At 42.5% G+C, this 12,716-nt stretch overlaps 3 protein-coding genes across 3 annotated transcripts; all 3 read left to right on the top strand.

Moving 5' to 3' along the window:
* The first annotated feature begins 2,993 nt into the window (after positions 1-2,993).
* Positions 2,994-3,656, top strand: LOC121990526 (dirigent protein 4-like). Its single transcript, XM_042544643.1, has one exon. It carries the CDS (start codon positions 3,022-3,024, stop codon positions 3,565-3,567), a length of 546 nt encoding a protein of 181 aa, XP_042400577.1. The 5' UTR covers positions 2,994-3,021; the 3' UTR covers positions 3,568-3,656.
* A 626-nt stretch (positions 3,657-4,282) lies between these two features.
* Positions 4,283-5,404, top strand: LOC121991370 (probable leucine-rich repeat receptor-like protein kinase At1g68400). The gene is made up of 3 exons (XM_042545379.1): positions 4,283-4,712; positions 4,787-5,035; positions 5,142-5,404. The coding sequence occupies exons 1-3, from the start codon at positions 4,283-4,285 to the stop codon at positions 5,402-5,404; spliced, it is 942 nt and encodes a 313-aa protein (XP_042401313.1).
* A 3,799-nt stretch (positions 5,405-9,203) lies between these two features.
* Positions 9,204-11,956, top strand: LOC121991369 (dirigent protein 4-like; the record flags this gene model as incomplete). The annotated part of the gene is made up of 2 exons (XM_042545378.1): positions 9,204-9,221; positions 11,510-11,956. Coding segments are annotated over 2 exons (465 nt in total), but the record flags the coding sequence as incomplete, so codon positions are not given.
* Positions 11,957-12,716: the final 760 nt, after the last annotated feature.

Here is a 12,716-nt window from a genome sequence, read left to right as displayed (position 1 = left end):
CTTGATAACTGACGGGAAGACCTGATGGGTAAAAGACAAGTCAAGTGATTATGCATGCATGGTAAGTAAGGTAAGTCACTGGAGGATAGTGTGCTAGTGAGGATGAGTCTTATTTAGGGACTTTATGTTGGGATGTATATTATAAGCCTAGCTTTTGTATGAACATCTATTTTGAAATGAGAATCACTTTGGTCAAATGTTTGCATTTTATATTTATATATATGTCAATGCAGTTATCCATTTAATTTATATTATAGATAACATGGTGTGTGGTGCCACACAGAAGATCATGTTATCGATTCCTTATAAATTATAAATAGTAGCTCACAACCAAGATGGATTGGGACAAACCATTGGAACGGTTGTAGTGTAATTTGGTATTAGTCTGTCTTGACTATAAAATTACACTAGTACACTATGTGTGTATTGAGCAGGAACATTTGAGGCTATTCAATTTATACTGACTTCATAAAAGAACAAAACCTCTGTTATTATGGATGTGCATCCTCTTAATCCCTATATAATAATAAGCACATATACTTAGTATTTATTTTTTTAACTTATCAATGGGTGAGATTTATTCGTTAAATCAATAGGCCCGATGAGTTAAGAAATAGTACTGTTTATATGGCGTGTTGTTGATTATAGAAGGAATCTGTGTCCTAATTATTTAGGCTGATGATGTTCCCTTGAGGAGCTCATAAGAATTATCATGTAAACCTTGCAGGTGGACTTAGTCCGGCATGATAATAAAGTTGAGTGATACTACTCTTGGAATCAGATGCTAATTAATTGAGTTGTCAGTAACTCATTTAATTAATGGATATACAATATCTTAAACACAAGGAGATTAACACACTTATGATAAGAAGGAGCCCATATTGTAATATGGGATTGGTGCGGTAGTTCAATAATAACCCTTTATTGGTATGAGTTATTATTGACGGATTTGGGTTGGGTGTTCGGGCCGAACACAGGAATCCCAAGCCCATCAGGAGGCCTAAACCAATTCCTCCTCTAGGTCCCTGTTGTAGCTTCTATATAAAGTCTCGCATCCACCCATCCATAACCTGGTTTGGTTTAACTTGGTTTGGTTTAACTTAACTTGGTTTGGTTTAACTTAATTTGATTTGGTTTAACTTAACTTGGTTTGATTTAACTTAACTTAATTTGGTTAAACTCAACTTGATTTGGTTTAACTTAACTTGGTTTGGTTTAACATAGTTTTGTTTAGATTTTTTCTAAACAAAATTCTGTTATTTTTCTTTCTTTGTAACCAACGACAAGCCTATAAAAGGAGTAGGCGGTGACCCCTAAAATCTAATTTTCTAATTTTTCCTCAAGCCCCTTCCCTTCTTGTGGCCGGCACCCCTTCTCTCCCTTGCTTAAGGTCGGCGACACGACTCCCCTCCTCCTCCTTGCTTGTGGCCGACCCCCTTTCTCCACCTTGCTTATGGCCGGCGCTCCCCCTTTCTCCTCCTTGCTTAGGGTCGGCACCCCCCTGGCTTGGAGAAGAGGAAGAAAAGGAAGAAGAGGAAAAAGAGGAGGAAGAAGAAGAAGAAGAGAAGGTGCTCCATCCTAGAGCTCCTTGGTGGCCGGCGGTTTGGAAGAGAAGAGAAGAAGGGTGGTTTTGTTTTGGTAGATCGTCACCCACATGACGTCCAAGAAGAGGAGAGGAATACGACAGAAGATCAAGAGGTCTTTAGCTACGATGAAAGGTACAACTAGTTCTTTGATTCCGTTGCGTGATTAGTTTTGTTTTCTTCGTATCATTTTTGAATACCAACACAAGAGGCCAACGATCTTGTACTTCAATCAAGGTGTGTTTTAATCCGTCAAGAACTTGCTTGATTGATCAAACACATGTCTGATCGAACATGCGAGTTGGTAGGAAAAGTTCTGTACTTGTACAATTTTCGTACAGGGAATTTTAAACAGAACGAAATTCCAACGCCTTCAAGTGGTATCAGAGCATGTTTTATGGTTCTGTGTGATTGTTTTTCGGTTAAATTATGCATTGCTCATATACAAGTTTAGGCAGGATAATAGTAGGATGTGCAAGAAAGATTAACTCTATGGTTGCAGACATCCTAGATCCAACTATTATGGCTTTGTGTGTTTGTGTATGATTTGAACTCTCGACCATGTCGAGGTTGTTTTGTGTGCATAATTGTAATAATTAAATGCAGCCGATCGCTGCATTATTATTATTTTTGTTTCATTTTGTTTGATTTAGAATACATGTATTTAACACAACAGTCCTATTATTATTATTTTTGTTTCATTTTGTTTGATTTATTTTTCTTTCTTCCTAAGTCCTGTTGCATATAAAAAAAGTTAAATACAGTCCTGTTGTGTTTAACCTTGTGCTCGCTAGCTGCGTCTTTTGCTCGATGTCCTGTGCTCCTAAGTTTCTGTACACTTAGATACAAGGTTAAACATAACAGGACTTAACATAACTTATTTAATCATATCAAAATAATTTTAGGATACCAAAACCGGTGTTATAGTCAACATAAAAAAGATAAATAAAAAAACTATAGATAGCAACTGCGTGGAAGGATTTTTTTTAATCCTCAGCGTTTTTGTCGAGAAACGACCCCGGTTCTATTGTGCAAATTTCTTTGCATTTACCATTGAGCCATGTCAGATAACAAGTCCATGTGTCTTAAATGATATCAATGATTATTTTAACGTATAAATGGAAAAAAGAAACCAAAAAATTTCTTCAGAAATTTTTATCTTCAAATATTTATAAGGCTTCCATAACAGGCTAAAGCTATAATTTGTTTACATGCAAGAATGATCAAGAATAGGAAAAATCTTCAATATTTTTATATTAAATTTTCCTTTTTTACAACCCTAATTGAATCCACATTTTAATAAATTACTACTTACTAATCCCCCGAAATCTCCTCTCATATTAATTTTCCAAATGTGTCTTGCTTGTTCCTGTATATAATCACGTAAAAGCCCCCGTTTTTTGCAAATCAAAGAAAGAGGAGAGGGTTGGAGACGACAATGGCGAGTAGAGGCAGAGGAGTGGCTCCCTTTCTAGTTATTCTCGCCTTCTTGGTGGCTCAATGCTTCCACCAGTCCACGGAAGCCAAGAAGGTCACCACCAACCTCCACTTCTTCTTCCACGACACCATCGGCGGGCCCGACCCCAGCGCCGTCCTCGTCGCCTCCGCCGTCGGCCGCACCGGCGGCCCGCTCGCCGCCTTCGGCAACCTGTTCGTCCTCGACGACCCGCTGAGGGAGGGCCCCGAGGCGGACTCGCCGGTTGTAGGCTACGCGCGGGGCTTCTCCATGTCGACGTCTCGGCGGTCTATGATGTTCGTGATGGGGCTGGACTACGGCTTCACGGCTGGGCCGTTCAACGGCAGCTCCTTCAGCGTGTTCTCGCAGAATCCCATACTGGACGGGGACCGTGAGCTAGCCGTGATCGGCGGCCGGGGAAAGTTCCGGATGGCGAAGGGGTTTGCACTCCTGCGGACGCACTCCGTCAACGACACCTCCGGCGACGCCGTCGTCGAGTACAACGTCACTCTGTTTCACGATGAGTGATTATGCTAATAAGATTTGCGTGTTATTTTACTTCGCTGAATAAATCTTCATGTTATATTTTACTCCATAAAAGGATCTTTATAAATAAAATAAAATAAAAATCATATTTTTATAAATGATCTTGAAAACATATTTTGAGTACTAAACACGAAAGTTCGAAGATGTGTGAGATGTGAAACAATCGAAGATGAACTATTATACTTTATAATAAGTTGGAATGACCCTCAATAAATCAAGAAAAACATCTCTTAGATGATTAATTGACTTTTGTCATCGAACTGCCTCATTGACCATCCTCATTGACTCACCTCCAAAATCTCATCAGCTCTGAGCCGAATCCTTAGCTTGTTCCCTGGACAATGGAGAATATTTGGAAAACGTCGACCCTTCGCTCCCTTGCAAACTGCACTCGTGATGCTAACAGTCGATTTACTCGCCCCAATACTTCCGTCGGAGGGACTACTTGGCAAACTGCACTACACCTCTCCATCAGTCAACTTAAGTCCCTTAACTCTTCCGTTTGACCCCAATCACTTTAAAGACTCCATCGGAATGCCTCCTCACCCAGCACTTTTACCCTTGGTATCTTCTTCGTGTCCTATTCTCTTAACCTCATTCTTTTTCGAATCCCCACCAATTACAGTACTTCCCGCCAACTCTTCCCTCTGTATATATTGAGCCTGCAGTGTTCTTCTTACTGGCTAAGTATGTCGCAATGTCGCAGATGCTCGTGTATTTCACCTTCGTCGTCATCAATATGGCTGGCGCCGACGGTGATGATGCCGACCTCCTCTCTTTCAGGTCATCCATCGGAGATGGCAATGGGGTCCTTCACATGTGGGAGGGTCGCAATCCTTGCTCTGGCTCCTGGGCTAGCGTCACGTGCTACTGTGGCAGTGTTGCTAGCGTTTGTCTCGACACTGCCTCCCTCACCGGCAATGTCTCGTTCCTTCTCCGACTTCCTCACCTCTGCGTCCTTAGCCTCAGAAACAATGCCCTCTCCGACACCCTCCCCGCTCTGACCCACTACCGGAACGCTAGGTTGAAGTATCTCCACCTCTCCCACAACCAACTCACGGCTCCCTCGACGCGGCGCTTCCTTTCCTGGCCTCCTTCCGAGTCGAGCACAATCGATTTACCGGCGGGTTAGAGGGGCTTCGGTTTGGGAGGATTAGAGATTTCAACGTGTCAAGGAACCGATTGACGGGGGAGATTGCAGGCCTTCTGTCGAAGTTCCCGATCTCGGCTTTTGATCAAAACCCTGGCCTCTGCGATTCTCCGCTGCCTGATTACAACGGCAGGATCTCGCGGCTAGCTGAAAAGTCTCCAGTTTTGTCCCCTTCCCTTAATTCCTCCTCTGAACACATATCCAGTCCGAGATCCCTAACAAAGGTCGGGCTTATCGTTCTCTTAGCGATCGGAGTCGGCAACTTGCTTGTGATCGCTATCGGCGTGGCGGTGATCGTCAGTATGTATTTGTGGCTGAGGAAGAACTATTGAAATCCCTGGGTAGTGCCGATGAGATCGAGATCACAGAGTTGAAGGAGAAGGAGAAAGACTGATCTGGTTCAAAGGAGGGGAGGATCTGCGGCTGGACTGCCTTTTGAAAGCGTCGGCAGAGGTGCTCAGAAAGGGGTTTTCTGGAAGTACCTACAAGACTGTCCTCGAGGATGGGATCATCGTCGTCGTCAAGCGGCTGAGAGCGGTGCATTTTTCAGCCGCGCGGGGAGGTAAGGTATTCGATCGCCAAATGCGTATCATCGGGAGGGTGCGACATCCCAATGTGGTGAGCCAGGAGGCATTTTGCGATGCTCACGAGGAGAAGTTGCTCGTCTAAGACCACATACCCATGTAAGAAAATAATCCAGACATGATAAGGTTAAGTCCCCACGTCATTAGTTTATTTTTTTTAATTTATTTTCTTGATAATTTCTTATTACTCAGCCGATCCTATTTTTATGGATCTAGTGTTAGCCAATCCTATTTTATGGATCTCGTAGTCTTTGTTCTTATCATTTGTGGTGTATTTAAAGGGTCGTAGAGGCGTGTAGAAGGTAGATGTAAGGTTTTCTTTCATAAGTTAAATTTCTATTTGTCCTATTCTTCTTATATATTCCTATGTGCTGTGGGTGTGCTATTCATCAGTTCTAAGCCAACATTTGATATCAGAGCTTTGGCAGTATAGAACACCCAAGAATCCACGATTCCACAAAAATGTCTGGCATCCCACAAGTTGCTGCGAAGGAGAACGACGGAGTGTCATTTCCCTATCCGATGCTAAGCCCTCACAATTACACTGTGTGAGCAATAAAGACAGAGGCGATTCTTGATGCCCAGAGTGTTGGTGCAATATCCTTTAGGTCAAGGTTGACTTGGTTGACCAAGCTTGAGTCTTGGTTTGGGTTTTGATATTTGACAATATATTGGGTTTAGATGATATGGACAATGCAGGTGCAGTTGTTCATTTGGGGAGATTGTTGATACAATTCTCGTTTGATCAAGGTTGACCAGTTGAGATGTAAAGGAGAGTCAAGTAGGTCAAGGTTGACTGGATACTTGACTGGAAGTCCTGGTGAGTGAAGCCAGACAGAAGGAAATCTTGGTGAGTGAAGTCAGGTGAAAGACCTAGTGAGTGAAGCTAGGCAGAAGGAAAATCCTGGTAAGTGAAGCCAGGTGAAAGACCTAGTGAGTGAAGCTAGGCAGAAGGGAAGTCCTGGTGAGTGAAACCAGGCACGAGGAAATCCATATGGATCAAGGTTGATCGGACATCTGGTGTTGGGAAGTTCAAGTGGGTAATGGAGGACCGGACACTTGACACAAAGAGAAAGTCCAGATGAGTTAAAAGTTGACCGAAGTCTTAACGGTCGTAAGTCCAATAGGGAGTTGGTATGGAACTAGGAAGTTCGGACGTAGTAAACTTCCGAAGACCATAACTTTTGACTCGGATATCGGAATGAGGTGATCTCGGATGCGAAACGAAGCTAATTTCAAGTTCTGCACAGATTTCTGCTTCCCAATCGATTGGCTGATCGATTGGGGGGTTGAATCGATCAGTGGATCGATTGGTTGACGCGAATTCATGCAGAAATGAGCTGAATCGATTGGGTAATCGATTGAAACTTCCCCAATCGATCGGTCGATCGATTGGGAGAGTTTCTGAGTGAACAGTAAGCTTCTGAATCGATCAATTGATTGATTGAAGCCTCCAATCGATCGGGCGATCGATTGGAGCGCTGGAAATCGCTCGAGAAGCCTTGAATCGATCGGGAAATCGATTCAAGGCGATTCCAGAGAGCACAGAGGTGCTCTGGATCGATCCAAAGCCTCCCCAATCGATTGGAAGCAATCCAATCGATTGAGATTCGACCATTGACGCAAATATAGACGTTGACGAGCGTTTTCTTCGACACGGCTTCCTCTCTTCTCCACAGACGAACACAGAACTTCTACACAACGATCTTTACTTCCTCACCGCCAGTTCTTGAAGGTTCTTGGAGGCTCATCCAAGTCAAGAGGCGATTTGCAACAAGAAGAAGAAGAAGTTAGGGTTTTCATTGTAATCTTGTAAGATTCATTTGTATTTTGCTTCTTTCTTTCTCATTGCTGTATTGTGAGGTTGTAAGGCTTCTCCGCCTTCGGTAGTTACCGAGAAGGAGTATTTTCATAGTGAAGGGTGCGTGAGTGTGTGGATCATTGGATTAGTCACCTCTTGTGAGTTGGATATCAAGTAAAATCTATTTGTTAGCATTGTTGTAGTGTTTCTTGTATTTCCGCTGCACATCTTTGAAGAAACAAGTAACGTCAAGCACGAAGATCGCACCGAGCTATTCACCCCCCCCCCCCCCATCTAGCTACATTTTGGTCCTAACAAGTGGTATCAGAGCAAGGCCGCTCTTCACCGGAATCATCGCCGGAAGGGGCAAAGAGCTAGAGGGTGAAGAAGTTGGAGCAAAATTCTTCAAGTCAAAGATTTCTTCAAGCTCAGCTTCAACATGGAATTCCAAGACGGACTTGGATTCGACACAAGGGTGCCTCCACCATATGTATCTACAAGCTTCGATTCTTGGAGATCAAGAATTGAAAATTTCTTGATGATGGAGATAGAGCAATGGTTTGCTCTATTAGAAGGCTTCGAGGCTCCAAAAAACTCAAAGGGCAAAATCCTCAAGAAGAGCAAATGGAGCCAAGAACAAATTCAAAGGTGTGAGGCGAATAACAAGGTAACCAAATTATTGGTTAATTTATTGCCAAGCACCATTCTTTGCAAAATTGGAGAATTTGAAGATGCAAAGGAGCTTTGGAGCAAATTGGCATCAATCCATGAGATCCCCTCCACTGTTCCGAATCAAGAGGAATCCAAAGAGGGCGACTCATTGGATCAAGACCAAGAGGAGGACTCCGAAGTTGAGAGATGCTCAACTTCCAAAGAAGGAGTCCAAGAAGAAGCTTCATCTTCAAAGGAATGCAATGAAGAGGGTAAGGAGGGAGCATACTCCTTGTTCCATGTACAAGATGAAGATGAAGAAATCTCCACCTCTAGGATTGAGGGAGAGCAACTTTTGGTGACACCGGATCAAGTAGAAGGAGAAGTCTCCACATCCGGGTCAAGAAAAGAAGAGGATGAAGAAGCTTCCACCTCCACAAATCAAGACATATCTATTGGAGGAGAATCATCATCAGATCAAGAGGAAGCCTCCGCATCCGGATCTAAAGGAGAAGAAGTCACCCCTACACAAGAAGGTATAAATAGTTCATTTAAAAATAAAAATCATATTATATGTTTTGAGTGTAGGGAAAAAGGGCATTACAAAAGTAAATACCCTAAATTGATCAAGAAGAAGGGCCAAGTAGCACAAAAGGGCAAGGAGAAGCCCAAGGAGACCATCCCCAACACAAAGAAGAGCAAGGAGCACATTGTGTGCTTCTCTTGGAATCAAAAGGGGCATTACCGAAGTCAATGCCCTAAGGGGAAAAAAACGGTCAAGGCTCAAGGAGGAAGCACAACTCAAGGGGGAGCCTCCAAGGTAAAAAGGAAGGTATCATTCATTGAACCTACCCTCTTAAACAATGGTAAAAAGCATGATAGTTCTAATCTATATCATTTTAATGTTATTTACCATGAAAATAGAAGGCATGATGTTATCAAAGAAAATCATGTGGCTCTCCATGCTAAGACAACCAAACCTAGGTCTAGGAAGGTAGGTAAAAATCTAGGCAATAACACTAAGGATTTTAGCTACAAGCCTAGAAACCAAAATGCTCATGGACTTAATGGGAAACCAAAAACTAAGAACTTAGCAATGGAGAATCAAATCTTGAGATCAAGACTTGACAAACTAGAAAAGACCCTAAAAAGGATAGAAAATATACTTAAAGGGCAAAATGAGCAAAATCTAGGTTTAGGGCAACAAGGGTCATCCAAGGGCCATAGAGGCTTGGGATACAAACCTAAAACCAAAAAGAATGTACCTACTTATCATAGAGTTTCATATAGTTATAGAATAAACCCTAGGTCTAGTGGTCAAGTCAAGAATACTAGGGAGGTCATCCCTAAGAGTATTTTTACAACAAACGTGTCTAAGACTTCTAAGAAGTCTAAGAGAGTCACAAAGAAGGTCACAAGGGAAGCAATCCCTAGGGTTGACCTAGAAAAGGTGACCAAGGCTTCTAAGAAGTCAAACAAGGTCACTAGGAAGGTATCTAGAGAAGTTATCCCTAGTGAGTACCTAGAGCATCCAAGGAGCACCAATAGATTTTGGGTTCCTAGGAGCATCTTCTCTATCCCATAGATGGGTTAGAGAGTGTCAACTCTAAGAAGAAGGGTAGTTAACCCAACTTTGAAGAAATTGACACTCAAGGAGTATTTTCAATGTTATTATTAATTAACCGGTGTAGAGCCAAAGCCGGTAACTTTATTTGTTGACAACAAAACTGCGATAGCTCTCATGAAGAATCCGGTATTCCATGATCGAAGCAAGCATATAGATACAAGGTTTCATTTTATCAGAGAATGTATTGAAAGAGGACAGATTGTGGTTGAGTTCATTAATACCGGAGAACAACGAGCCGATGTGTTAACTAAAGCATTGCCAGGAGTGAAATTAGCTGTCATACGACATCTACTTGGCGTTCGTGATTTACAACCATGTCAGGATTAGGGAGAGTAATGTGAGAAAATAATTCAGACATGATAATGTTAAGTCCCCACATCGTTAGTTTGTTTTTTTAATTTTTTTTATGGATCTCGTAGTATTTGCTCATATCATTTATGATATATTTAAAGGATCATAGAGGTATGTAGAAAATATCTCGATATAAATTTTTTTTTTGATAAATTAAATTTCTATTTGTCATATTTTTCTTATATATTCCTGTGTATTCTAACCCAACAGCTCGTGGAAAACCTTCAAACCCTGTCGCAGAGAGACAGTAATACGCTAATCCTTTCAAAGATTCGATTTTAATGCACGATTTGAGCCCGATCAATGCTTCAGGTACTGGAAGATCGCTAGATTGGGCCAGCCGGAAGCGGATTTTGGTGTCCGCCGGCGACGGACTTGCGTTCATCCACAAGTTTCCGACGAGGTACCCGCTAGTGCACGCCAACCTGAAGCCGTCAAACATTCTGATCGATGAGGAGGGCAACGGGTGCGTGTCCGAGTGAGGGATCATGCGCTTCGCCGCCAACATCCGCTGCTCGCCGGGCTACTCCTCTGACCGAGGGACCTTCGCGGCGGTCGCCCCAGCGAGTCAGAGGTACCTGGCGCCGGAGCTGGCGAGCGGGAAGGAGCAGGCTACGCAGGAGTCCGACGTCTACAGCTTCGGTATGATGATACTGGAAGTGGCGACGGTCGACGGATAAGGAAATGGAGGACGGAGAGCTTCAGGAAGAACAAAGCCCGAGATCAGCGGATGGTGAAAATTGCGCTGTTGTGCACGGCGGAGAGGCCAGAGAAAAGGCCCGAGATGAGTCAAGTTGTGAGAATGATGGGCGAGTTCTTATGAGACGCTGAAGAACAAAGCCTTCGCATGCGGGCAGTTTGATATCTGATATCAATGGTACTTTCTTTAGAATTATGGAAGTATTTTTATAGTGAGTAAAAGTTTAATTATTTTTATAGAATAAATCTAAAACATTCCATTCAATTAAATTATTATTATTATTAAATATTAATTATTTTGATTAAATTGATTTGGTCTTAAAATTTTAGGAAGAGTTAAATCAATTAAATCGATTAAACTGAATTTGATAATGTCCGTAACTAACAATTTAAATTACCTAATTCTATAATTCGTCATTATCCTTCCATCTCATGTTCCTATTTAATTGAAGGTAATTATGTTCGGTGAATTCAGTTTGATAAAAAAATGTTCGATTATCTCACAGTATACCTATTGTACCACATTATTTCTCTTGACATCCAAGTAATTTTTTTTAAAACCTAATAAAATAATATATTAAAAATACTTTTTGTTATTAAATAATTGCTAATATTTAATAAATTAATAATGTGATATAATTTTTAACGTATAAATGGAAAAAGAAACCATAAAATTTCTTCAAAAAATTTTATCTTCAAAGATTTATAAGGCTTCCATAACAGGCTAAAGCTATAATTTGTTTCCATGCAAGAATAATCAAGAATAGGAAAAATCTTCAATTTTTTTATATTAAATTTTCTTTTTTTACAACCCTAATTGAATCCACATTTTAATAAATTACTATTTTACTAATCCCACGAAATCTCCTCTCATATTAATTTTCCAAACGTGTCTTGCATATTCCTGCATATAATGCACGTAAAAGCCCCCGTTTTTTGCAAATCAAAGAAACAGGAGAAGGTTGGAGACGATAATGGCGAGTAGAGGCAGAGTGGCTCCCTTTCTAGTTATTCTCGCCTTCTTGGTGGCTCAATGCTTCCACCAGTCCACGGAAGCCAAGAAGGTCACCACCAACCTCCACTTCTTCTTCCACGACACCATCAGCGGGCCCGACCCCAGCGCCGTCCTCGTCGCCTCCGCCGTCGGCCGCACCGGCCCGCTCGCCGCCTTCGGCAACCTGTTCGTCGTCGACGACCCGCTGACGGAGGCCCCCGACGCGGACTCGCCGGTTGTGGGCTACGCGCGGGGCTTCTACATGTCGGCGTCTCGGCGGTCTGTGATGTTCGTGATGGGGCTGGACTACGGCTTCACGGCTGGGCCGTTCAACGGCAGCTCCTTCAGCGTTTTCTCGCAGAATCCCATACTGGAGCGTGAGCTAGCCGTGGTCGGCGGCCGGGGAAAGTTCCGGATGGCGCAGGGGTTTGCCTTCCTGCGGACGCACACATTCAACGTCACCTCCGGCGACGCCGTCGTCGAGTACAACGTGACTCTGTTTCACGATGAGTGATTATGTTCCTGATTTGTGTGTTATTTTACTTCGCTGAATAAATATTCATGCATGCTATATTTTTCTCATAAAAGGGTCTTTATAAATAAAATAAAATAAAAATCTCCAATTCGGAAGCTGAGGTAAATGAAGATCAGTGAAGCTGATGTTGGCATTGACAAAGCGACGATTTTGACATATCCTATATGTGTACGTCGGACACTTGGACCCTTGCGTTCCACGCGAGGCCTATGATAATGGAATTGATGGTACTTGCACTCTTGCACACACCAAGATAAGTACACGGAGCATTAGAGACCATAAATCAGAGAAGGGGTCCCTGGCGCAAGCCCTCCAACGCTCAAGTCAGGTCATTTTTCGGCGAAACAGTGTACAAAAGAAGGAAGAAAAAAGAAGTGTTGAAGATGTGTGCGGATGTGTGTGTGCCTAGTGAAGAGGATCTCCCTTTTTATACGACTCTGAAAGCCTTTTGATGGTGGATGTCCGACGACCTCCCATTGGTAGGTGGAAGGTTCCACTCTTAGTGTATGTTAGATACTGTAATATTCTTGGTCTCACAGCAGTTTTTGTTGGTGCAATATTCTTAGATTAAGGTTGACCTGGTTGACAAAACTTGAGTTGGCTCAAGTTTGAGTCTTGATGTTTGGGTTTCGATGTTTGACAATAGATGGAGATTGCAGATGCAATCGTTTGTTTGGGGAGATTATTGATACAATTTCCCTCTGGTCAAGGTTGACCAGTTAGATGTGAAGAAGAGTCA

This window comes from Zingiber officinale, chromosome 6B, assembly GCF_018446385.1.
Source record: "Zingiber officinale cultivar Zhangliang chromosome 6B, Zo_v1.1, whole genome shotgun sequence".
In the NCBI taxonomy this organism is placed as follows: domain Eukaryota; kingdom Viridiplantae; phylum Streptophyta; class Magnoliopsida; order Zingiberales; family Zingiberaceae; genus Zingiber; species Zingiber officinale.
This window is presented reverse-complemented; position numbering and strand designations above follow the sequence as displayed.